This window comes from Peromyscus eremicus, chromosome 4 (assembly GCF_949786415.1).
Source record: "Peromyscus eremicus chromosome 4, PerEre_H2_v1, whole genome shotgun sequence".
NCBI classification, from domain to species: domain Eukaryota; kingdom Metazoa; phylum Chordata; class Mammalia; order Rodentia; family Cricetidae; genus Peromyscus; species Peromyscus eremicus.
Window position 1 is genome coordinate 3,628,893 of NC_081419.1, and position 26,592 is coordinate 3,655,484.

The 26,592-nt window shown below is 50.6% G+C and overlaps 1 protein-coding gene across 3 annotated transcripts in view; it reads left to right on the forward strand.

Annotated features, from left to right (window-relative positions):
* Rapgef1 (Rap guanine nucleotide exchange factor 1) overlaps positions 1-26,592 on the forward strand; it is a 123,333-nt gene that overhangs the window by 68,654 nt on the left and 28,087 nt on the right. For 2 of the 3 annotated variants that reach the window (XM_059259931.1, XM_059259932.1), the window contains 9 exons: positions 321-499; positions 2,558-2,714; positions 12,214-12,302; positions 12,981-13,136; positions 13,593-13,713; positions 14,077-14,260; positions 16,188-16,673; positions 21,424-21,626; positions 23,716-23,871. In XM_059259931.1, the coding sequence (XP_059115914.1) occupies positions 321-499; positions 2,558-2,714; positions 12,214-12,302; positions 12,981-13,136; positions 13,593-13,713; positions 14,077-14,260; positions 16,188-16,673; positions 21,424-21,626; positions 23,716-23,871 (1,731 nt within the window). The remainder of the gene's footprint in view (positions 1-320; positions 500-2,557; positions 2,715-12,213; positions 12,303-12,980; positions 13,137-13,592; positions 13,714-14,076; positions 14,261-16,187; positions 16,674-21,423; positions 21,627-23,715; positions 23,872-26,592) is intronic. The other variant, XM_059259933.1, reaches the window with a different exon arrangement.

Genomic DNA, 26,592 nt, shown 5'->3' on the forward strand with positions numbered 1-26,592 from the left:
CATCGCCCACTGGGAGATAGATAGGAAGTGCTATCTCAGGTAGCCAATGAGAATACTGAGGAGAATGTCTTCAGGATCTCAGAGTCTGGGAAGGGAATCCCCAAGTCTCTAAATGACCCTTCTAGCCCTAAGCCTCTCTCCTTTCCTGCTAGTCCTGTCTCCTGATCACAGTCCATAGAGAAACCATCTGACTTGGTCTCTGCTGCCAGAAAGAACCTTTTCTGTTTGCAGGAATGTGGAGCTAGTTGACTGATTTGACTGTTTTCAGAATAGCTCCCTTTGACTTCTTGTCATTCCTGAAGCGTGCTGTTCCCTTTCAGAGCCTGTGCTGGTTGGAGGAGAAAGAGAAGGAGGTTGTCAGCGCCTTGCGCTACTTTAAGACCATTGTGGACAAAATGGCCATTGATAAGAAGGTTTTGGAGATGCTCCCAGGGTCAGCCAGCACGGTGCTGGAGGCCATCTTACCCCTGGTACAGACTGACCCCCGGATCCAGCACAGGTGAGTTCCCTGAAGGTCCTTAGCTCTGACAGCAGTGGGGCTTAGAGGCACCTTGGTTTGGGGCATTTGAAACGTGAGGGGAAAGGAGGCTTGCATTTGCTCCCATTTCCCAGCCTCGAGGCAACTGCCCCTCCAGAGGCCTGGATGCTGGCTGACACCACCATCCCAGCAGATGCACGACCCTTCGAGCTGTGGCGGTATCCTTTGCTGCATTAGCTTACTAGCAGTGATCATAGTGAGTTGGACTCACTCTTAGAGCCTCCGTCATCACTTCCCATGACATTCAGTCCTGTCATACAAGTCCACGGCTGCTGGGATTATCGTCTGATAAAGCAAGGTGTAGTGAAACCCTGGTCTGTGCCAGGCCAGGCCTCCCCGGCAGCCTTTGATTGCTGGAGTTCACTTTCTTCCTACAGGTTAGCTTGGCCCATGTTTATTGTAAAGTATAACAAGGAAAGCGATGCTAGATGCAATCTCCAAGCTGGTGGGGACTCTTCTGAGGAGGCTGGCAGGTCTGAGGTTTTGTCAGTGGTGCCTGTTCGTAATCGATGCATCGTCTCCGTGTGGATTTCTCAAGGCAGCTTAGTGTCCATTTAGCCCCGTGAGACTGAGCTTTTATGAATGGCTTTCAGAACTTGGCAATGAAGTTCACAATTTTCTTCTGAGAGATAACAAATTGTGTGTCTTTATTTCCACACCAGCTTCTGCTGGCTGACCCCTAGGGATTGTGGCCTCTGGCTCTCTGTGCTGCTGGTTGCTTGGTGCTGCTGTCTGTACTGTGGCTCTCCCTTAGTTCACTCCATGGAAGCTCCATGGTGTCCTTTGAGAAAATGAGCCTGACATTAGGCCATCGGCTGTGTAGAGGTATAGATGCTATCATACCTCTGTTCTCATGTGATGGCCCCCACCTGGGAAGAGTTAAAATGGAGTTCAGAAGTTGAGCTCCCCACGATGTGATGAGTGCACACTGAGGAAGGCAGTGAGAGAGCTGCAGAGGTCCTGTTCTGCTTCCTAGAGAAGGAAAAGAAGATGCTGGAGGAAAGCAGCTAGACTGGCAGGGCGGATAGAAGAACAAAAAACTCAGAGGACCTGCTGCTAGTGTTAGGCATGTCCCCACGGGCACTTGACCTGCCAGACAGTCGGCAGAACTGGTTCACCCTTTCCCTCCTGCCTCATCCTTGTGAGCCCTTGACACCATCCCCAGGCTTCTTGGCCTGCTCCCTTCATTCTCAGGGACTGGAGGGGTTTGCTTTCCTTCTTGCTGTGTTCTGTTGGTGCATGCAGAGCGCAGCCATGGCTGGCAGAAAGCGTAGCTCCTTTCCTTGTGCTGATGCACTTCACAGAGCCTCATCGGTACAGTGCTTAAGAGAACCTGCTTTAGTCACATCTGTGACGTTGTGTTGTCTTACCTAAATGTACCCTTGGTTTCTAAGTGTCTGCTTTAGTAATGAGGGAGTTTGCTCTTCTGTTACAATGTATATAATTCTCAAGAATTCCTTAAGGAGACTCAACTTGCAGGCATGGTGGCTCATACCTTTAATCTCAGCACTCTGGAGACAGAGGCAGGCATATCTCTGTGAGTTCAAGGACAGCCAGGGCTGCACAGAGAAACCCTGTGTTGGAAAACCAGAGAGAGAGAGAGAGAGAGAGAGAGAGAGAGAGAGAGAGAGAGAGAGAGAGAGAGAGAGAGAGAGATCGATCAACTGAGTGACTGTGGCACTTGCTCACTTGCTCTAATCTCAGCATCAGGGTGCTGAGGCAGAAGAATTAAGAAGTCTGGCCAAGGCTAGTCTTGGCTACAGAGCAAGACCCTGTCTCAAAAAAAGAAAAAAAGAAAAAGAAAACCATGGATTTTATAAAAGAAATGTTACCTGGCCACTGAAATACAGGCTCCCTTAGTACTCCCTGGGAAGGAAGGAAGGAAGGAAGGAAGGAAGGAAGGAAGGAAGGAAGGAAGGAAGGAAGGAAGGAAGGAAGGAAGGAAGGAAGAAAGGAAGGGAGGGTGGGTATGATGCAGACTGCTTTCTAATGCTCTTTCCCCTCTCCTCCTCCCTGTAGCTCAGCCCTCTCCTCCTGCTATAGCCGAGTATACCAGAGCCTCGCCAACCTCATCCGATGGTCTGACCAGGTGATGCTAGAGGGTGTGAACTCAGAAGATAAAGAGATGGTGACGAGTGTGAAGGGGGTCATCAAAGCTGTGCTGGATGGAGTGAAGGTAATGGTCAGGTTCCAGGTGGCCCTAACTGAGCAGCCAGCCTGCTGGAAGCTGTGAACTTGATTATAGACCATACACTGGAGTGAATGTCTTCCAGAGCTATGGGATGGGCCAATTCTGTCCAAGTAACTGCTTTATCCTCAGGCTGCCAGAGACCATCAGCCCTTCCTGCATTTGGGGTTCAGTCCTCTATGGGCAGTATGTCCCAGGTCTGGCTGAGAACATGCACCAGCTTGCCATGCTGCAATGGCAAATATTTGTACTGCCTTTTAGCAAAACTCCAAGTATTTCAACCACTACCTTTTTGTGTCATAGGAACATCTAGGATTCCTGGTAGAAAAGCAGGGTTGAGTGGTTGAAACAGAATGTACTTGATCTCTGTGATGTGATCAATATACTTACTATCTGGGCCATTGCAAATAGCCTCACAGAGATTAGGAGCCACAGTTATCGCAAAGCAAAAGCTACAGAGAGCCTGGGATTGGGGCCCAGAAGCCAAACTGAGAATGTAAATTCTAGCAGTGAGAAGCAATGGGGAATGGAGGGCACAGATTGGAAAGGGCTTTGCAGTGGACAGGAGGAGCTGTTCTGAGAGGCCGAGGGTCTGGCCTGCTTTGAATGCCAAGTTCCCCGCTTATATATAGTCTGTAACTTGGCAGTTCTCCCTTAGTTCATCTTGATGACCCCTTGAGCACACCCACAAGCAGGTGTGACAGCATGGCTGCACTGTAACATTGCAGGATTAGGTTAGTTAGTGCAGGATGCTTTAAGAACAATGCCTGGAATACACCAAGCTTGTAGACATTCATTGCTGTTCATTATTAATTATGTGCTGCTAAATGCATGCTTTATGGATGTGGTTTGAAAAGGCTATGTCCCTTTTATAGACCCTTATTCCAAAACAATAACCATATTAGTTAGCCTAGGTCAGAAAGACTTCTCTACTCAACCAGGCTATGAGGTTCCTGAAACATGCCTCTTGGTGTGTTCTTTAGAAGCTCTGGAAAATAGAACAAAGACCCCAAAGGGTTTAAATTACAGAGAGAAGGCCAAGGAGACATTGTTTGGTGAGAGAAATCACTCCCAAGTGGGCTGTGTTAGCTGAAGCCCTAGGCGTTCCCTCCCAAGCACCTTTAAAGTAAAGGCTGTTGTGTCTCCAGGGAGCTTTGGTTTTACCTGGAGGGAGGGAGGACATATGACAGGCATATGACAAGCTTCTCCTCTGACGCTCCATGCTGTCTTATCACAGTCAGCAGACTTCACATCATCTGGTTTAACTGACGAGGCTGTGGGTGTTGGCCGTAGCCACTACAGAATTTGTGTAAATTTGTCAGTTTATCCCCTCCGTCCTTACTGTGGCTCCTTTCAGGCAGTCAGTGGACAGGGTTGACATGACCTTCCCACACTCTCTGGCCGAGTTCTGGCTCGCCCATCCCCGCTTCTCCTGCCCCAGCTCTGGAAACCAGAATTCTTTTCCAGGTGATATTGTTTAGGTTTCCTTCAGTCAGATTGATCTCAACGAAACGTCCTAACAGTCCTAACAGTTAGAACAGCTGAAACAAGAGATCAGGTTTCCGCAGGAGCTTCAGGACACTCCAGAGTAGAAGCTCTTTATGGAATCATGAAAGCACAGCTGTACTGGTCAGAAGAAGGCAAGTTTGGAAGATTGCTGGTTTCTCAGTGTCACCCCGGGGAGATGGGAGCGCACACGCGCAGCCTGTGGAACTTGGACTTGCCAGCACCTGAGAGCAAATAACTTTTTCACAGCTGTTTTGAAAAGTAGTTTAGCCAGAACAAGGGTGAGGAAAAGGCTCAGTAGAGCCAAGAGACTGCCTGACCTCTCGGGCCAGCAAGCCTGGAGTATGCAGCATGGGACCAGAAGTAACAAGGGAGATGCCTCAAACAAAAAGATGGGAGAGGACAGACTCAGAACAGTGTCCTCTGACCTTCACACACACGGCCATGCAGGCAAGCCTACACACACACAAGTGCACACCCGCGTGTATGGATGCCTTAGCCAGGACACAGTGCCCGTAGATGAGGAGCTCTGTATTCAGTTTTGTCCTGGTTATTACTGAGCATTTATCAAGAGCCTCCTGTGTGCCCGCAGTGGGACAGGACTGCACACGACAGTGACGTGTGACAATGACGCGGGTCCTGACAGAGAAGTCCACAGTTACGTGAAAGGATGCTGCAGCAGGAGTGTTGATGCTAAGGCGGGGGTCAGAGAAGGTCAGAGAAACGTCCCTAAGGAAAACCAGGTCAGCTGGCCTATGGTACTGGAAGCTTCTCCTAGAGGGTGTCAGTCAAGGAGCGAAACTGGTCAGCATGGGCGTTTGTAATTAGAACTGTATAGTAGTAATAGCAAACAATGGGTGGGTTTTTGTGTTGTTTTGTTGTTGTTGGGGTTTTGTGTTTCTTGGATTGTTTTGTGTTTTTTGTTTTTGATTTTTCCAAGACAGGGTTTCTCTGTGTAGTTCTGGCTGTCCTGGAACTCACTCTGTAGACCAGGCTGGCCTCGAACTCACAAGAGATCCACTTGCCTTTGCCTCCCCGAGTGCTGGGATTAAAGGCCTGTGCTACCATTTCCCAGCCTGATGGGTGCTTTTTTTACACTACCCAGCTTTATACTTGTAACAGCCCTCTGAGGGTAAGCACCTTCACTGGTAGGCCAGGCAAGGTTCAGGCGAACTCAGAGTCAGTGGCAGGCTCCCGATTTTCACACATGTCGCCTGGACCTAGGCACTGAGTCACGCTCTGCTGCCCCCTTCTAGATCACCCAAAGGACCCTCCTCATTCTCACCTCACAAGGACACCTTATAAGCCCATGTCCTGGTACGTGAGGGAGCTGCCTCAGCTGGGAGGACCAGGAGTATGCACATACAAAGGCTTTAACTGGCTGTCTTCATCCTACTATCCTGCTTGGAGGAGAAATGGTACATTCCTACAAACTGACTCACTACCCTTTAAGGAGCTCATTCAGTTGTTCACTGGAATTTTTTTTGGGGGGGGGAGGAGGAGGAGTAAAGATTGAAAACGAGTTGGAAAGGCAGATTATTTCCTTCCCACATGCATGAGTACTGTCATTTGCCATGGAAATCTTCACATAGACGACACTAGCTGTGTAACCTTGGACAAGTGACTCCTCTGAGATTCTTGTAGGAAGGTGTGAGGGGAGAGAGGATCCTGTCTGTGAAGTACCTGGCAAGTGTTGGTTGACCAGCAGGCAGGGCTGAGCATTGTTCACAGTGGAAACCTTCACCAGAGTAGCTCACATTTACTAGTCGGGGATGGGAATTATGGCTGCCTCTAGGGCAGCTCACAAGTTCAGATCTTCCAGACTGGGCCAGTTAAATGCCTACTTCCCTTCTGACCTCAGATATGACACCATTTGCTCTTGGAGATGTCAGGGCCTCCCTGCCAGCCCTCCTATATCCCCAGCCTCCAGCCACTCATATAGACTAAAATGTTTATAATTTAAAATAATAATAATAGGGGTGGAGAGATTGTTCGGTAGCTAAGAGCACTTCCTGCTAGTTCGGTTCTCAGCATCCGTATCAGGCGGTTCCCCCATAACTCCAGCTAAAGTGGATCTGCTCCCCTTTCCTGACCTCTGTGGGTACCCAGACACTCACATAGACACAGACAGACAGACACAGACAAGGAATTTTTTCATACTTTCTTCTGCTGAAAGCCTTGGGGAAAACCTTGTGGAGACCCAGTTTTGTCACTTCACGGTCACCACCAGGACTGGGCTTGCATAGCAGACTCAGCTTGTGTAACAAAGGAACACCTAGAGGAAAGGGAAGCTTTCTAACTACAGCAGCAAGGACACAAAACTCAACCAAGGAGAAGCTTTTAAAGACAGGACATTTGCGGCTGGAGATGGCTTAGCAGGGAAGAGTGTTCACTGCCAGACCTGATGACCTGAGTCTGAGCCCCTCATACTGTCCTCTGACCTCCACGTGGGAACAATAGCACATGTGCATGCATACACATACAATCAAGCCATCAGTCAACGTGAAAACAAAGTCAGACATAAAACTTTTGGAGGGTTTGGACACAGTCTGTGAAGTGCTTGCCACAAAAACACATAGAGCTGAGTTCAGATCCTGAACATGGTGTTATTAAAAAAAAAAAAAAAAAAACTAGGCACAGCAACTTGTACCCATGATCCTACCACTAAGGGAAGTCGAGATAGACAGGTTTTGGTTGCTTGCTGATGAGATAGTCTAGTCATGTAGGCAAGTTCCCAATCCAAGAGGAAACCCTACCTCAAAAGGTAGAGAGCGATTAACCTCTGGTCTGCACGCACGACAACAAATATGTTGTGTTTCATATATAAAGTTCAGAGAGAGGCAAAGGCTAGTGTGAGGTTCCTGAGTGGTCAGGGATGCACCTGTCCCACCCTCCTGCTGTCCTCACACATGGATTCCAGCCTGTGATTCGGGAGCTGCTTCCTCTCTAGCTGCTGTGGCTACATTTCAGACAAGGAAGAGGAGGTGGGAGCTGCAGCCTCTCCTTTTAAGGAGGCTCCTTAGAGCTCCTCACAGTGTCTCCTACATTTATTGCCCAGAGTTGCATCAGGCCCCACCAGTTCCCCGCATGCCACGCATGGCCAGTCTGTTTCTTCTCTTCATTCACTGGCTCCCGAGACTGCAGATTGCAAATCCTGGGTGACACTTCCTTCCTGGAACCTCCACATGCCCGTCCTGGTGCCAGGCATTTTGTTCTGGAAGGGCCACGTGGCAAATATTTCAGGCCTGTCGGGCCACAGACAGTCTGTTGCACAGCCCTTGTTTGGTGCTTTTGTTGTTGGAGTCAGCCCTACCTTGAGCGCTTTCTAGAAACAAGTCCCGGGCTGGCTCTGGCCTCAGGGTATGGTTCATTTTTTTTTTTTTTTTTTTTTTTAACCTTTTTCTTTTTACTAGACAGGGTTTTTCTGTGTAGCCCTGGCTGTCCTGGAACTTGTTCTGTAGACCAGGCTGGCCTCGAACTCAGAGATCCGCCTGCCTCAGCCTCCCAAGTGCTAGGATTAAAGGTGTGTGCCACCACCACCAGGCTACGTTTGCTATTTTTAAAAGATTTGCTTTTTACAATCTAGGACCCAGATAGAGCCTTTGTGCAAAATAGAGCCAGTATACAGCAGCAGCAGCAGCAGCAGCAGCAGCAGCAGCAGCAGCAGGTGGATGTCTCCTTCTTCGTGAAACTTCAGAGCTTTGGTTTATTTAAAACTTTATTTTTATTTCTGTGTGTTTGCCTACTTGTCTGTATGTGCACCACATGTGTGCAGTGCCCACAGAGGACAGAGACAGTATTAGACCCCCTGGAGCCAGAGTTACAGGCAGTTGTGAGCTGCCCCATGTAGGTATTGAGAACTGGACCTGGGTGCTCTACCAAAGCAGCCAGTGCTCTTAACCATTGGGCATCTCTCCAGCCTCATCTTGTTCATTTAAATTTTTAAAAAATTTGTTTTAGAGTTATTGCTCCTGAAAGTTGGCAGTGTAGAGTTAGTCAAAGGCATTTCATGGTGCTGCTCAGCGTGTCCCTCTGCCCCTTGGGAGGCCAGAGGCCCCTGGGCTCGTTAGTGGAGGAAGTGGAGTTAGAAGGAAGCTTCCTACATAGCCCTGTGCTTCCAAGAAAGGTGCCCCTTGGTAAGAGCAGTAACTGGTGGTGGTGACTGCTGTGCCCCAGAGTTTCAGGCTATGCCATAGAAGGTGATATGTCCTGCTGGTTTTCCATCGACAGCCAGAATGAGTCTGAAAGAGAACCTTCCTTGTCTGTACAGTTTTCAGAATTAGTGCTTCCCAGCCATCCCAGGTCCAGTGTGGCACCTGCAGTCCCCGGTTCTAGGCGTGTGTAAGGAATTGCCGTTGCTCCCCAGCGGTTGTTCCCCATTTCCATCTGTGCCCCGTGCTGCCCCATGCTGCCCCGTGCTGCTCGGCTGTGTGTGCAGCTGAGGACACTCCCTCCACTTGCTGCTTCTCGCTGCCACTTGAGATGTAGGCAGAGGAGGTTCCTTGTCTCCATTAAGTCACTTGCTGCTGGGCATGGTGGCACACGCCTTCAGTCCCAGCACTCAGAAGGCAGAGGCAGGAGAATCTCTGGGATCGAGGCCAGCCTGGTCTACATAAAGAGCTCTAGAACAGCCAGGACTACAGAGAGACCCTATTTCAAAAGCACAAAGCAAAATGACAACAAAGTCACTTTGGGGCTGGACACCCCTGTGATCATGTCCTATAGCCTCTGTCACAGGAGTCCACCCCAGTCCCCACTGACCTATGTCCCTCACATGTCAGGCCAGACCGGACCCTCTTACGAAGTATGTGAAGATCTAGACGGTGGCACTGAGCCTTGGAGTGTAACCACAGACTTCCTGTGCCCAGGAACAGTGCTTGGAGACCACAGGGCCCAAGAGTAATGGGTGACAGCTGAGAAGTCCAGGCTGTAGCTGGTATGCTTCCAGTGGAGTAGTCCCCACTGTGAGAACACAGGGAACACTCTGCTGCCCTTGGGGTCATTGTGTCAGGACTATCACAGCAGTGTGGGCCCCCTTTGCCACTCAGGTCTTTGTGTCATCCCCGGGAGAAAGTGGAGAGGCTGGTGGTGGGCCTGGGACGCTCAGACTCAGAGCTGTGTGTTGACGTGTTAAGATTCGAGCACTTGTGTCTCTGCAGTCATGCTCAATATGAATAAAATGAACGTGGAAACAGTTTGTGGTCATAGGGAGATCTTTTCCAAATGTACTTTTTTGACTTTTGAAAACTGATTTTCAGTGAACTAATAGTTGATCTCAATTATAGTTGTTGACAGAAGAGTCCAGAGCAACCTTTCTAATTTACCTTTTAATGTGGGGCTCCAATTAAAAAGACCCTGGCTTTGAGAAACTCTGCCTTCCAGAGGCCTGACTTTTCACAAGGTGTTGGGCCCTGGCCAATCCACAGGTGGGAAGCACTCAGTGAAATCAGAGTATTGGAAGCTACCTAGATGCTAGAGGTTCCTGGAGCCTTCTGTATGTAATCATTCAGGCAAGTTGAAACCAAAGCCCTTCTGTTTGGGCAGGAAGGTTGGCAGAGAAAGAAAAGCTGCTGCCCCTTTCCCAGCCCCCCTGTGTCATGATGTGCTCTTAGAATTGGGGTCACACTTGCACATGTGTGCTTCTTACCCCAGGATCCTTTTGCTGTCTACTGTTCATTAGATGAGGTCACAGCTGCCTTTCCAGGGGGACAGCATCTCACCCTAACTGCTCCCTGGTCAGGAGGAACTGGAAGTTGTTCTTTATTGGCAGACACAAAGTGCAGACTTCTGCTTTCTTTTGTCCTGCTTGCTGGAATGAGTTTGGCTTAGCATGGCAGCACATGTCTGCAATACCCCCACTCATGAGGCTGAGGCAGAAGGATTGAGAGTTCAAGACCAGCCCACACTACGTGCATGTGGAGCTTTCAAGTCACTTGGGTCTGACTCTTGGATCCCAAACAAGGCTATGGGGCTTTCAGGGTGCGCTGCCTCTACCACTGTCCCGTGTTCACAGGCAGGGAGTGAGCGGGCAGCCTCCCTCCGGCTGCTTTCTCTTCTCAACCCTCTATCACTTTGAGTTCTGAATTGTGGGAACAAGTAGAAGAAGAGGCCTCCTTCCTGTGCAGGACTCAGGCCCCCAAGGATCGCACTTCCCACATGGCTCCAAGAACAGAATGAGGAGAGCTTGGGTTCCATGGACATGCCTCTCATGGTTTGGAGGAGGTATTTTCTCAGACTTAATCTAGTTCTGTTTTAGAAATTTTAGAAGATACAATTTAAAAGGGGCGGGGTTGATCTTGTTTTCAAAATTCACATTGTACCCCAACGAGGCATGTAGGGCTTTTCGGCACCCGGTATTCTTGCTATTCCACCGTCTTTTCATGCTGTGACCCATGCTCCTGCTGTGACTTCATTCTTATTGACTATAGAGTGTTGGGTTCTGTCACATCTACATACTTGGTACTTGTAGTGAGTGTTTAAATGTGGGCTATTGAATAGTCTCATTTTACCTGTGGTGACATCCTCCACAGCTGAGATTTTGCATATATCCACGACATTTTCCTCAGACAAAATTCTCCTACAAATATTTGAGGCTTTTGATATGTGCCAGTAGGTCATCCACTGGACCATTGTCCACTGCCCAGAGTGATCCACACTCTCACTGACACCGTCCACCCACCCCACCCTGTGTCTGCAAGTTTCTGTTCTGTTGCCAGCAAGCTTGAGAAGCTCTCATGATCGAGACGTGCTTCCCATTTGTGAAATTCCTCTTTAATATTTCTTTTTGTATGTTCATCTTTTTTCCTAGTTTTGTGTTGTCTGAAGAACCTGCTTTGGGAGAAGCTAGTCCTTCAGCCCTGGTTGAAGAGGTGTGGCTAGGTGACCCACCTCTGTGTCCTCAGAGGTGGCATGCTCTTCCCTCATGACCATAGGTCATCACCAGAAGCTCACCAGCTAGAGAGCAATGAGGAGACTGTGTGGAGCAATATACCAGAACACTGCTCAGCAGTGGAAAAGCAAAACCCGGGCTCCCCAAAAGGTGGCAGCTTACTCAAGCAAAAGAAGGAAGATTGCTGAGGCAGGTGCAGGGTAGCCCAGGATAGAGTGCTAATGGCCAGGAGTGGCAGGAGAATGAGGGGACCGTGCAGGTATAGAGCTTCTGTCCTTAAACTGATGTGCTAAGGATTGCACATGTTCTCACACACTTAGAGTAGGGGAGTTTCGTGGTATGTGAATTGTCTCCACAAAGATTTTGAAAGCTGAAGCTGGAGTTGGTGGTTCATTCTATAAAGTACTTCCTGCACAATCATGACCTGAGTTCAATCCCCAGAGTGCATAGAAAAACCAAGTGTGGTGACCCTAATTGTAATCCCAGCACGAGGGAGTCAAGAGACAGGTGGATCCCTAGAGCTCTCTGGCCAGCTAGCCTCACCTACTCCATCGTCTCTAGGACCCTGATCAGACTCTTTTCTGCTGTTTCAAAGTACCATTTTTTATTTTCTTTCAAAACCAGCTGTCTGCTGAGTCACATGACCTTTAAGTCCATTGACAAGGTTCCCAGCCAGTCCACTGGCACTCCAGTTCCTGCCTCAACTGAGCCAGTACACTTTGGGAAAACACTCAAAGCCGGACACCTGATGGCTAAGGGCACCATTGTACATAACATGACAACTTTAGGGAACCAAAATTGTCTTCCGCTCCCTCCCCAGACTGCACAGGAATCCAAGTGTGCAGTGGTCTGTTCATCTAAAGACCCAGACTGCCATTTCTCCTTTCAAGAGGAAATGTATGATCAGTTGACGCTTTGCAGTGTGCTGTGATGGTATTTTTAGAGGGAAAGAGGCACATTAGGAACTATATACAGTACCCTTCCTGAGAAATGTGGATACAAAAGTGGGACTCGGAAGTCCGGCCTCTTGCTAAAGGTATAGTGATATCACCCCCCTCCCTCTCTGTTTCCTTTCTGTCTTGTTGAGTGCAGGAGCTAGTGAGGCTAACCATTGAGAAGCAGGGGCGGCCATCACCAACAAGCCCAGTGAAGCCCAGTTCCCCAGCCAGCAAGCCTGATGGGTAAGTCTGAGCAGACTTCTGTCACTGAGGTCTCAGTGGGACCAAGCCCACGCTTAACAAAGGATGGGAGCCAGGCAGTCAGGGAGCATTTGAGCGGCTGTGGGCAGCCCTGGTTCCCTTTCCAGTGATAAGTTTTGGTGAGTACCTGATGCTTTAAGTCCTGTATTCCATATAAGTTTCAAAGTGTTGCCTTGCACTTTACAAGTTCAGCTGCACAAGAGTGTACAAAAGGAAGTGACTGCCTGTTCTTTGTCCTCTGCTTCCTGGCACTGCACCATGAACTCCCAGGAGCTTGGGTGAGGGGTTGTGGGAGATCTTGGATTATTTCATGTAACTCAATCAATGGGATGTTGATACATGGACAAACTCCAAGGCCAGTGCCATAATGTTTTCTGAGTAAGATGAGGACAACCTTACTGTTTTGCATTAGTTTCAAGGACTGGCCCGTGTTAAAAATGTGACACGTTATTTTAGAGCAGTCTGGTAGCTGGTCAGTGATAAAACTCTGTGGGAACCCCAGGATATGTGTGGAGCTCCTCCTCAGCCCCATCATCCCCCTAGCCTCGCTCTCCCTCTTAGGACCTGCATGCGCTCTGACTGTGTGTGAGCCTCGCTCTCGCTCCCAGGACCTGCATGTGCTCTGACTGTGTGTGAGCCTCGCTCTTTCTGTTTCTCCAGCCACCCTGAGCTCCCGCTGACAGACCGAGAAATGGAGATTCTGAACAAGACAACAACAGGTGTGTCACCATCCACTGAACTGCTCCCAGACTCCACTAGTGAAGAGGTCGCACCCCCCAAACCCCCCTTACCTGGCATTCGGGTGGTTGATAACAGGTAATTATCCTAAACTCTTTCTGAGGAGATTTTTTTATAGCGCTCCCCATTTGTACCTAATGTGGGGAGAAGCTGGTAGAATGAGCCAAGGGTGATGGTGTGCTTGGGGTGAGACGTTGGCCCCTTAAATGCACCAGTGGCTTGGCACTGTTGAGAGAGGAGTATCTCTGAAGGTGGTCAGGCTTTCCTCGGGGCCCTTGCACAAGCTCTGTGCTGTTTAAGCTTGTCTTGTTCTCTCTCCAATGAAACCAGGCATGATTTACTATGGAAGGAAAAGAATCTTTTGGGGTTTGTTCTTTTGGCGTTGATAAAGTGATTGGCAAGAGGACAGGAGGCAGTTAAGGTGTGGAAGTTAGTTGTGGAGGAGGAGCTTCACTCATGTCTTGTTCCCTAGAACCATTCTAAAGCACTCTTGTTTGTGATGTGCAGTTTGCCTGGACTTTCCATCTCTTCTAGTCCACCAGCATTACCGCCCAAGAAAAGGCAGTCGGCTCCGTCCCCCACCCGAGTGGCTGTGGTAGCCCCTATGAGTCGGGCGACCAGCGGCTCCAGTCTGCCTGTTGGAATCAATAGGCAGGTAATGCAGTCCATTTTCTGTTGGGGAGGGGGACTGGAATTGGGTTTGGGGATTGAGTCCTAAAGCTGAAAGTCACCTGGTAGGTAATCTTTAGACCCACCGTTAGTCACATCCAGGGGCTTGTGGGGGGGCAGTCCATGACCATCACCCCCAATGACATGGGCAGTGGACAAACCTTGGGCATCTCCCAAGGATATCCCCGTCCACACACTCCCACACTCCTCCCAGTTCGTTTCCTGTCTCATCCAGATCCCACGCGGCCATCAGAGATGGCCTTTGAGCCATTAGGCATGCCAGTTGCCTGTCCCTGGTCCTCACTGCCTTTCCCAAGGATGACTGAGGCTCCTTTGCATTCTTCTCTAGGACTTTGATGTTGACTGTTACACTCAGAGGCGCCTGTCAGGAGGCAGCCGCTCCTGCGGTGGTGAGTCTCCTCGCTTGTCCCCCTGCAGCAGCACAGGCAAACTCAGCCGGTCAGACGAGCAGCTGTCCTCCCTAGACAGGGATAGCGGGCAGTGCTCACGGAACACAAGCTGTGAAACACTAGGTAAGCCACCACAGCCCTCTCCTTTCTCCAAAGCTCCCTGGGTCCTTCGATTCTGGGCCTGAGTCAGCTGATTTCCAAGCATTAGCTGGGTGAAAAACCCAAGCCTCATCTGCAAAATGAGGATGGTGTCTACTCTGGAAGAGGCTGAAAGTATATATGAAATCACAATGCAGAGTCACACAGCAGATGCTCAGGGAGCCACCCTCCTTACAGGTAGCCTGGCAATGTACATCTTGACTCAGTCCATATGCACATAGGGCTTTCAATGAGGGAGGGAGCTACTGAAGGGACTTGCAGAGGTTGAAAGCATCAAGCAGCCTCCCTATCTATCCTTGTTGAGCACCAGTGACCAAGGGCAGCAGGACTACTTGGTGGGGGCTTGCCAGTACCAACCTGTTGGTGTCCTGGGAACTAGATCCTTTCCCCTCTGAGAAAGTGCCCTAAGCACAAAGGAGAGATTGTTGGCAAGGCTCCTGTCTGGGGATGCTAACCTACAAAGAATTAACTGATGATAATCTGGAGACCCTGATGGGAGTCACTAGTGGGGATCAGATGAATGAGGGGACATTGCTCTGACAGAGTAGCCTGTAGCTAGTGAAAGCCACTTATGGATGTTGGTGCATGGACAAACTCCAAGGCCAATGACATGCTGCTTTCTTCGTTAGATTAAAAAGGATGGGAAGAGGGTGGCACATTCCTGTACTTGGGAAGCAGAGGCAAGAAGATTTTTATAAGTTCTAGGCCAGCCTGATCTACAGAGAGAATCTCAAGCCAGCCAGGGCTATATCATAGTGAAACCATGTCTCAAAAACAAATAAGCAAACAAAAAAATGTAGAGATAGAGTTGTGGGGAAAAAAGAAACTTTAAGAACTTTTGCTGGGCAGTGATGGCTCATGCCTTTTATCCCAGCACTGGGGGCAGAGGGACAGAGACAGATGGATCTCTGTGAGTTTGAGGCCAGCCTGGTCTACAAAGTGAGTTCCAGGGCAGCCAGGGCTATACAAAGAAACCCTGTCTTGGAAAACACATGCACGAGTGCATACACACACACACACATACACACACACACACACACAACCAAAAAAAAAAAAACTTTTAAGAAAATACATCAAGATGTAAATTCTGATGGCCAGCTCTGTGTTCTTATTTTTCATGATCATTTGCCATTTTTCTTCAGTAGTCGTGTGTATTTTATTTTGTAAGTAACCAAGTTGGTTACTTACAAAACCTTGGGTTCCATCCCCAAAAACCACCCCCCCAAAAAAGCCATATTTCATATTTATGTGTGCGTGTATTGAAGTACAAAGACAGAGAGACCAGTATTGCACACAGCCATCTCGCTACCTCTTTAACTTCTACAGTTAGTGACAGATAAAGAATATCTAGTCAAGGGGCTGGAGAGATGGCTCAGTGGTTCAGAGCACGGGCTGCTCTTCCAGAGGACCCGGGTTAATTCCCAGCACCCATACAGCAGCTCACAACTGTCTGTAATTCTAGTTCCAGGGAATCTAATACCTTCATGCAGGCAAAACACCAATGCACATGAAATAAAATTAAATAATTTTTTTTTTTTTTAAAAAAGAATATCCAGGGCTGGAGAGATGGCTCAGAAGTTAAGAGCATTGACTGTTCTTCCAGAGGACCTGAGTTCAATTCCCAGAAACCACATGGTGGCTCACAACCATCTATAATGAGAGCTGATGCCCTCTTCTGGCATGCAGGCATGCATGCAGACAGAAATACTGTATACATAATAAACAAATAAATCTTTATTAAAAAGAAAAAAAAAAAAGAATATCCAGCTAAGTAGAAGCCCCCAGGAGGGATCAAGCATACCCCTGTCCTCTGTGAGGACTCTGAGCAGAGCAGTGGGTGATGTTCCGGAGGCTTGTAGCTAAGGGGGGCGGGTTTTTTTTTGGTTTGCAGATCACTATGACCCCGACTATGAATTCCTCCAGCAAGACCTCTCCAACGCAGACCAGATCCCTCCACAGATGGCCTGCAGCCTCAGCCCACTACCGGAGTCCCTGGGGGAGGCTGGGCCACCATTTCTTGGCCATCCTTTCCAGCTGCCTCTGGGCAGCTGTCCCCAGCAGGAGGGGCAGCAGACTGACACTCCACCTGCCCTTCCTGAGAAGAAGCGCAAGAGCGCCGCCTCCCAGACCACGGACAGCTCTGGCTGCAGGGTGTCCTATGAACGACACCCTTCACAGTATGACAACATCTCAGAAGATGATCTGCAGAACCCGGTCCCAGTCCAGCCTGTGCCCTACACGCCCTTTGCTGCTGTCCTTCCCTTTCAGCAGGGAACTTCCTCAGCCCCTGTTGAGTTTGTGGGTGATTTCAGTGCTCCTGAGTCAGTGGGTGACCCAGAGAAGCCACCTCCTCTACCAGAGAAGAAAAACAAACACAGTAAGTTCTCTGCGCACTCTGCAAGCACATTTTGTAAACCTAAAAAGTTCTGTGTTTTGCTTAGCCCAAGCGTGAGACCAAAGCCAAACCCATGCCTCATTCTTTCCTATAGGATAGGCTTATAGGTACATGTGTGGGTGTTTTCAGGGGCCTGATGCTACTATCATTATTCGTGGTCCTCGAAAGTCTTAATTAGTTCATCTCTCCATTGTGGTCTTCGAAATCATGGGCCTGATGCTCCCAAGTGTCTCTCCTCTGTGGATGTAATTCATTGACCCTTTTGGCCTGAACACACAATGACAAAGGCAACTGAGTGTGTCATGGCACCCAGAGCAGCATTGCTGTAACATGCACATGAAAATGACATTTGAGTACACACAGAGCTTTGCTAACCCTGGGAGGGATGTCCTGAGCATGGACAGGGTGCTCACAGAGACCTGGATCAGAGCTGGCTGGCTGGAGGGCTGAGGTCAGCTCTTGGCCTAGATGTTTTAGTGGATGGCTGTCACTGGGCTGGGTGGGTCTGGAAGGTGGACTGTTTGTGTTTTGGATGGTTTTCAACTGTAAGTTTGCCATAGCATTACTAAGTAACATTCTGGACATTCCATCATTTTTCCTCCCTCCCCAGCTGCTCCACATGGGAGACTTGCAGGCCACACTGCCCTCCCTCTCCTCCTCCTCACTAACACTGGCTTCAGATTTTCCCTGGCAGACCAGATGTCCCTGTTTTGATGTGTGTGGCCACATCAGCTGCACAGCCTGACAGTCCCCTTACCTTGGTACAGATCCAGCAAGAAGACCTAAAACTGGGTCTTGCACTTCTAACTCCGCTCCCCAAAGGAAGGCCTGCCTTGTTAAACCAGCAAGCCATTCCGGGACCAGAGGGGCCTAGTTTGTAACCACACCCCCCACACCCAGGATGTCTCACAGCTTTGTGCTAGCCTTGGTGGGGTGGTCCCCAGCTAAGAGAGAGGGCAGGTCTGCAAGCCAATGATGTCATTCCACGTGTCTTGTAAGCTGGCTCTTTCCAGCCCGAGCTCTGCTGAGAAGACACGCAGCAGTTGGGAGAGATCTTTCTGAGCCTCTCCTTCCACCCAGTGTACCAGAGCACTGTACGGGGGTGAGGTGGGGTGGGGATCTTCCTCATCAAAGGGTCAAGTGGACTAGGGTGTGGGGCAGGAGTGTGTCTGGTAAAGTGTACCGGGTTGGTGGTGCTGCCCAGCCAGGAAGCTGCCTCCTGTTTGTAGCTCTTAGAACAAGTGTGGGCCAGCCCCTCAGGCAGAGGCTGCCGAGAGGGAAGCGGCAGACAGAGGAGGAGGCAAGGCCATTGTTCTGTTCATCTCAAGTCCCACGTGGCTGAAATGGTTGTTCTGTGGCTAGAGAGTGACTGAAGCTCCATTCTGCTGTGACTAGACCCCTTAGAACACCACGAGAGTGATGACTGTGAGCAAAAACTTCCGTCCTAGCTCTCCAGGCCAGGTCTGGGTGCCGAGTGAGAGGCAGTGTGGGGTTCAAGCCTGCCTGGGGTCTGAACTTACCCTAGCCCAGAAAGATGGGCTTTGCCCTCCGTCCTTAGACCCACTGTGTTTTCAGATAGAGGTCCCATGCCCCCCCCCTCGCCCCATGCAGGGGTCATTTTTCTTTGTTCAGTAAAAGAGCCTGGAACTTGAAGCACCCTGACTCAGTCCTGATCCAGAGTATGCCCTTCACTCCCTGAGGGACTGTTGCAGAGTCCCACCTGTGAGTGGGTGGGAAGCTTCACAGAACTGCTTTTAGGGGGAAGAATGAGTAATTGTCATCCCTTATATTTGGTACCTCTAAAGCAAGCTCATACATGGGCAGTTCTGATGTCAGAATATGTCTTCACTGAGAAGGATGCCCTGACATCGTGATGGGCCCTGGCTCTCCTTGTTAGAAGCCCATAGGAGCACCTGAGTACTGTGGGACCCCTGATGTTCCCAGAGCCCAGGTGCCTAAAGAAGTGCCTGCAGCCAAGCATTCCTAGCCTTTGAGCCGCTCTGGCATCTGAGCTACTGCCCAATATGGAAAGGAACTGTTTCCTAGTTCTGGGAGGCTGAACCTCAATGCTATTCTTTTGTGTGTAGCTAGCAGGTCTCTACCAGGACCTCACCATCAGCAATTCCCAAAAGCCTGGGGAGCCCCAGTTTGATTGCATGTTGGGTAGAGGGGGTTGCTTGGCCCTTCTGGAAAGCAGTGGTGGGGCTAGGGTCATGCCCAGGCTGTGATTGAACAAGGGTACAATAGCATCACTGTGGGGCGTAAGGAGCAGTGGGAGCACTCCTCTTCCATGTTCAGTCATGGGGAGCACAGCCATGTTCTGTCAGTGCACAGCAGAGCCGACAGGTTCTTTTGTATTCTGTGAAATAAACACGGCAGCCTTCTTTTCAGCAAGGACACCAGGAGAACCTGCCAAGAGAGAGCACTTTTGCCAACACCTAGGTACCACATGCACTCCTTGCCTCGGGCTGGCTTCCTCTGCTTCCTGACAAGTAGGCCCCCAACCCTGGTTATCAGAAAAATGCCCACACTGCAGAGCAGATGCTCCTGGCACTTGGGGTATAACCTAAGGAGAAACTGTCTGCCTGGAAGATGCAGAAGGCTGTGTCCCTGTGTCTGCCACACATTGACTTAGGTCCTTTGGTCTGAGGCTCAGGGTCCTCTACTTCACGGCTGTTGTTCTTGCTTTCTCTCTGAGTGAGTTAATTGATACTCAGCCCTAACCAGGTCTCAAAGTGCCAACTATGTCCTCTCTCTGCCATCCCTTCCACGTGTGTAGGGATGATTCCAGTGCCTAGGGTAAAGATGATTCAGGCCCCTAGGCAGAATGTTCCAGCCCTTTTCCCAGACCCTCTAGCTCTGTAGACAGTGGACCCAGGTACTGAGGAACACAGCCCTCACTGACTCTCCATGTGAGGTTGGAGTCCTACACCTGCTGTGTGGAGTGGTGCCTGCAAGGATGAGGAGAGCATGTGATGTGACAGCTGAGCTTTGATTCTCTGGCTTCTCAACTCCCCAGGCACATGAGGTCCCTGCTGCCGTTGGCCGCCACCGTGCTGAGGCAGAGAGGCTGTGACAGCATTGCCAAGCAGACAGGTTGTGACAGGCAACTCTGCTGGAGACATCAGCTTAGCCTCCATGTGCAGAGAAGATGGCTCAGTTAGCATCTGTGCGCTTTCTCTCTCCCCCTCTGTCCGCTTGCTGCTCTGCCTGCAGCCCTTCAGCTAGAAAGGAAGCCATTGAGCTAACAAGTCCCTAGAGGTGCTTGCTGGGACTGTGTCTCATTCACCCATTCTACAAATGTTTGTGGACAAATCAAACATGGCCCCTGCCCTGTTAGAGCTAGCCCTTAAGAGAAAGGCAGTAAATCCTCCTCCATCTTTTGTTTGTTTGTTTTAGTTTTTGAGACAGGGTTTCTCTGTGTAGCCCTGTCCATCCTGGAACTCATTGTGTAGACCAAGTCTGGCTCTGAACTCAGAGATCCGCCTGCCTCTACCTCTCAAGTGCTGGGATTAAAGCCGTGCCCCACCTCCGCCCTGCTCTATCTATTTTTTAATGCCCTGTTTCTGCATCACTGTCTCCCACTACAGCTCCTCTATATTCTTGCCCATCACTGAACAGACTTAGAATCATTTCAAGTTACCATGGGTCAGGCCTAGATACTCCCAAGTAGAGCCCTGCAGTGTGGTTCCCCATGCTTAGGATAAAGCCTGCTGCAAGCAGGCTCTCTTCCCTGGTCTTCTGCGTTCTGTGCTCTGCCCACTCTTTCCACTCCCCCCATTCTGGGGCCTTTGTATCACCTGTGGACTATGGTAGAAGACCTGTCCCGTCTTGCCATTCTTCCATAGTCTAGAGTACTGCCCTTCAGCCACCACACTTTTTCTTTCTCTGTAGGGCTGCTACGCCATCTGTGTGTCTATATTCTGTTGCTCCGATGATCATATGAACCTCATAAGGGGTTCCACCTCGCTGGTCCCATGTAGTCCCAGCACCTGTGCCTGAGCCTGCGTGTACAGTACAACATACTCAGTAAACAATGAGTGAGGAAAGGCCACAGACTGTAGTAAAGTATACAAACTGTGGGGGGAGTTGAGAGGGAAACAGGGGTGAAAAGAAGGCTATGGATGAGGACTTTCTCCCTCCCCACCCCCCCATGCACACACTGCAGGTTAAGGGAGGACTTGGAAACATCAGGAGCCTCATGTGTGTTCATTATCTGACACAAGAGAATACAGCCGAGGCTGACCCCAAGGGCAGGCTGAGGCTGAACAGCCCTTCAGAGCCTTGGGTATTGCTGAGCATGGAAACCCCCAACACCTCTGCAGGAAGGGTGCAAAGTGCCCCCTGTGCTTTCTTTAACAGATCTTTATGTTTGTAGAGCTGTTTTAGGCTCACAAAAACACTGAATGGAAAGTACAAAATTTCCCACGTTCACAACCTCCCCCAGTGTCCATACCCCTGGCCGAGTGGGACATCTGTTACAGTGGGAGAAGCTAACTGACAGTCCTCACACCCAGAGCCCGCCATGCACAGGAGGGTTCTGTGAGCGTGTCCAGCTGGGTGATGGCACATGTCCACCTTTGTAGTAGCACCCAGAGTAGCAGCCCTGCTCCTCGAGGCTCGGAGCTCTCCCTGTAGCATGAGAGCCGGTGGGGGCGGGGGCGGGGGCGGGGGCTGGGCGGCTCTGTGGGCTCCACTCTGGTGAGAGAACAGCAGCCCCCTCTGTCCACAGTGCTGGCCTACATGCAGCTGCTAGAGGACTACTCAGAGCCACAACCATCCATGTTCTACCAGACACCGCAGAGTGAGCACATTTACCAGCAAAAGAACAAGATGCTCATGGAGGTCTATGGCTTCAGCGACTCCTTCTGCAGCAGCGACTCCACACAGGAGCTGGCCCCCCCTCCCGCCCTGCCCCCCAAGCAGCGGCAGCTGGTAAGCAGTTCCCCATCTGTGTCCTTGGCACTGCTGCGGGTGACCAGGGCTTCCAAAACTGGAGCAGTCCTGCTGGGGCCAGGCTCAACCTGCTTCTCATCCATTAGGTGTGGTCAAGTCCCTGTCTCTCACATGGTGCCTCCACTTCCTCCCCAGATACTCAGAGCAGCCTGTCCCACACAGCCAGCTTCCCACCCTGGGGGCAGAGGGCCTCCTCCAGAGCAGCCTGTGTAGCCGGAACAGACTTGTGCTCAGAATGTTTGATTTCTCTGCTGACAGTCTCTGTGTCTTCCCTTTCTTCTGTGGCTCTCACATAGACCTCATAGACAGGAGGGACTCAATCAAAGCACAGAGCGCTGTCTGTGTGCGGCCATCTGTGGACTTGACTTCCATAATGGGCCTAACTGTATGGAATGACTTCCATCCCAGTCCTGGCCAGGGATGGCCCCATGGGAACAAGTTCCACTGAAGCAGGATGGCTTCAGACAGAGCCACTTTGTGCTCCAAACCCAGCAGTGTCCTCCTTTGCACACCTCTGTGATGGCTCCTGCCCGGCTTGCACGCTCCCCCGGCTGGCAGTGCTCCCTTGTTCTCCTTGCTACTGCTACACCCTGGGCTTCAGGGGCCGAGCCACCGGTCCAGCCAGACTCCACAGAGCCGTGTGGGCAGCTGTGCTACCTTGCTGGCCAGTTCAGTTTCTGGCTAGAGAAGAGACGTGCATGGCAAGCTAAGCCCTTTTTTTCTGTGCTTTGTGAGAGGAAATAAGCCCTGTTTACCTTGTAGTGTCTGGGGCTTGGCCTAGCCTCAGGCTTCTGAGCTGTTCAGCCTTTGCAGGTCATAGCCAGTCAGCTCAGTAGGCATTTGCTTCTTCTAAGAAGCTCTCAGCCTGAGAGAGGCAGCCTCTTATAGAGATGGAAGGCTGAGCTGGGATCTGGGAACCTGGGGTCTCAGCCCTGTCCATGGTACCACCTGGGACTCTAAACCACTCTGTACTTGTTTCCCAGAAGGTCGTCTATGAGACTAGAAATGTGTGCCACTATGTCCTTACTGAGGCTGCCCCTCTGTGACCTCTGGGCGTCTCTATGCTGAGAAACCCACAGCCTCTGAGCAGCTAGAGGGCTGACTCTTCACATTCGTGTGGAACAGAACCATCCCAGGGTGTAACAATGCAGCGGGCCGGGGAGAGGTCAGCCAGCTAGGGACCTCCCCGGGCAGGTTCAGGTGCACACAGCCTTCACCGTGTCTGAACTGTGAGTAAAGAGAGGCTGGGAACTAGAACCTAGCCCCAGGCCACAGCTATCCAAAGACCTAGAAATGAGAGCCCAGCTCCAGGTGAGCCCTGGCCTGCCACAGGACAGGCTCTGCCAGTTGCTGGTTATGTCCTATCTCCAGCACACACATACAGGAGCTGAGCACATCTTACACACAAGTATGGTAGCAATTACACTTACAGCAATAGACAGGACTTGTAGTGCTGTGTGCATGGCACTTTATTTAATCTTCCCCCAAATGTACTCAGAAGGTGCAAGAGTTCGCCACAGTTTCAAAATGAAGACCCTGGCCACCAAGCTCTCTAAGAAATGCCCAAGCCGGGCAGTGGTGGCACACACCTTGAATGCCAGCACTCCGGAGGTGGAGGCAGCTGCATCTCTGTGAGTTTAAGGCCAGCATGGTCTACAGAGCAATTCAAGACAGCCAGGAGTGTTACACAGAAATGCCCACAGCCAGTAGGTGGTCCCTGATGGGGCCCAGGTTAAAGCCCAGGTAAACTGACTTGGCTCTGAGCTCTGAGGCCAGAATGACCACACAGGTCTACTCCACTCTGAAGAGCTCAGAGTCCTGGGTCAGCCCAAGTCTGTGTGGCTTCGGCCCACTTATCCTCTGCAGTCTTTCTGAAAGTTGATGTTAGAATCTGTCATGAGGCAGAAGAACGGGGCCTCGCATTTAGTCACCCTTTGGTGGAGTCGGGCAGCCATCCCTTTGCAGGACACCCCCTCAGCGGTATTAGTTAGACCCCCAGCTACGCTGCCTATGCTGACCATTCTCTGCTTTCTCCTCCTCCCTGCCTTCTCTTTCACCCTCTGCCCAGCAGGCCTCCTATGCTGCTTCTTCCTTCTCTGTCTCCTACTGTGTCCAGCAAACTAAAGTGGCCTTCACCCCCGAGGACGGCAGTGCCGCTCAGGGCCTCAGTGTATCCGTGTCTAACTCCTTTCTCAACCGGCACGGCAGCTTGCCTGTGCCCTCGGTGAGTCCTCCCTTCCTGCTCTTCCTCACTTGGAGACTCGTGCAGTTAATGCTTGAAGCCTGTGCCTCCTGGACAGTGATGCTGCCCATCCCCAGCCCTGTCCTTCTGCAGACCCCTGCCTGTCCACAGGAGAGAATCCGAATACTTGATTCCCTGGGCCTTGGGATGTGGTTGGGGGTGGTGTGGGAGTGACGGCGTGAGCGTGACACTGGCACAGAGCACAGCCGTTTCTGCTTTTGTGCTCTGTTTTCCCAGGGGCTGGGTTTAAGGGAGTGCTCCTCACATAGAGAGCAGGTAACTAACTGGGTGCAAGGTGATGGTGGTTGGGTGCCTTTGCTTACCTCGTGCTGTGGAAACAGCCAGAGTCCTATGGCTTAAAGCAGTAACCCTTCGTTTTTGCTCGAGACTCGGATTAGGAGGATGATTTGCTAATCTGCCCAGGCAGATATCTTTGGGACCTGAGTGGGACAGTTGGGCTAGTTTGTCACCACTGCCAGGTTGCTGGTCTAGGCTTGTTCTTGTAGCAGCTGGCAGGGTTCCAAGGTAACAAATGGAAAAGCGTCAGGCACCCTGATGTGGCTCAGAACTGACACAGAGCCACCACGGGGCAGCCACTCAGTGGGGTCACAAGGATCACTTGTTGGGGGCAAGGGGAAGGAGACCCCGCTTCTAAAGGGAGGTACTGTTTGTCACCTTGACACAGGCCAGTGTAGGGAGGGCTAGACCAATCTGTAGACAGCTCTGTGGTAACACACAAAGAGGCCTAGCCTTCTGGAGTCTGCATCTGCCCCAGAGCCAAAGGGAAAGAATGGAGCCAAGCTCACTTCCCTTAAAAGCAGCTTGAGCTCAAATATTGACTTCTTTTCTGGGCCTCAGAGTCTTCTTAGGAATCCCAGTGTGATTGAGAGAACCGTATTAAATCACACGAAGCACCCCATAGACATGGGAAGCTTAGCAGCTGTATCACTGCCCATCTTGAGTTCTGGGCTCTAGTCTTGTCCTGCTTCTCATCCTATGCTCAGGAGTAAAGTGATGACTTCACCCACCCACCCCTCATTTCCCCAGTGAAAAGCTTGGATAGGTGACTGTAAAACTTGCCCAGGTTCCCAGTTGTTTTGTCTGGTGTCCGCCTTTGTCTAGGGCTTGTAATTCAATGCCCAGGGCCTTCAGGAAGACCTTGTAGTGTGGAGCCTCCTTTCTCATAGTGCTCAGAAGTGCTGGGTATCACGGTGGGACAGGATGAGTCACCTCTGCCATCATGGTGGGACAGGATGAGTCACCTCTGCCCTACCATACAGGTAGCCTGCTCCTCAGAAGGCACCTCTAGCATGCTCCCTCCACCGACCTTGGAGAACTTGGTTTTAGACAATCCTAGCCCTTGACTGTTTTACACACACACACACACACACACACACACACACACACACACACACACACAACTAGGAGTTTCTACTTACTCCTTCTTGGCTGTTAGCAGAGGACTGTGAATGAACTGAGCTGTTGGCTACAGAACTGCAGAACATTCAAGGGCATTTTCTTGGGTTTGGGTCTGAGTGTGTCACCGCTGTGGAATGTTGAGGAATGTTGAGGCATCTTGCATTTGTGACTCTGTGTTCTTAGTTGAAGCTCCAGGAAAAGAGTCCAAGGGGCCACACTAAAAGGATGCGTTGTTTCAATAAAAGGAACCATGAGTAATGGTAATGCTTGGAGTGTGTGTCACCTGATAGGTAGGACCCAAGGGAGTGATTTAGTGTCGTGCCAGGTCTTCACAGTCTCTGGTTAATTCTCAGACGAGCCTAGACATGGGGTTCCACGCTGTGATGAGAGCAGGGATGGGTTAGCTACAAGAAGGCTAGAAATGGGTAGCCGCATGCTTGAGAGGGGCCCATGGCTCAGTAGGCACAGTCGGATAAGCTAAGAGAGACTGGGCTAAGCTAAGGTGTCAATGGCATCGGGAGTCACAGTAGAAAGATATGGGGAGAGAAAGAGTTGATTGGTATCAAAGGACAATTGATGTCTGAGACAGACGATGACAAGGAAAGAAGTCAAACATGTTGCAAACCCAGGACCTTGCTCCAGGGATGGCGAGCAGGAAGCCCAGGAGTCATTCTTTTTTTTTCTTTTTTCTTTTTTTTTTTTTTTTAAGATTTTTATTTATTATGTATACAGAAGAGGGTGCCAGATCTCATTACAGATGGTTGTGAGCCACCATGTGGGTGCTGGGAATTGAACTCGGGACCTCTGGAAGAACATTCAGTGCTCTTAACCTCTGAGCCATCTCTCCAGCCCCCAGGAGTCATTCTGAAGAGCCATCTAGAGCATAAGCACAGGGACTGCGATCACGGGGTGGGGGTGGGGGGGGTCTAAAGAGCAGTGGCAGTACCAGCTATCCATGTGTCCTTGGGACCACACAGGAAAAGCCAGGGCCCAGCCGTCCTGTGTTCGGCACAGCCCTTAGTGTTGGCTGAGCCTGAGAGTTAGTCCCTAAGTGAGCTGCAGCCTCAGCTGCTAGGCACAGAGTTAGCTTCCAGCTCACAGCCTCCTGTGCTTGCCTGATGCGGGCATCACTCCCAAAGACTTGAATAGCAGCCAAGACAATCGTATGTCTTCAGGGTCATTAAAACCTGCCTGGCAAGAAAGGCGCTGAAGAGTGAGGAGACTGCAGCAGGAAGTGTGGGAAGCCAGGAGTAGCCTTCGCTGAGGCACAGGAGGAGGCTGCTG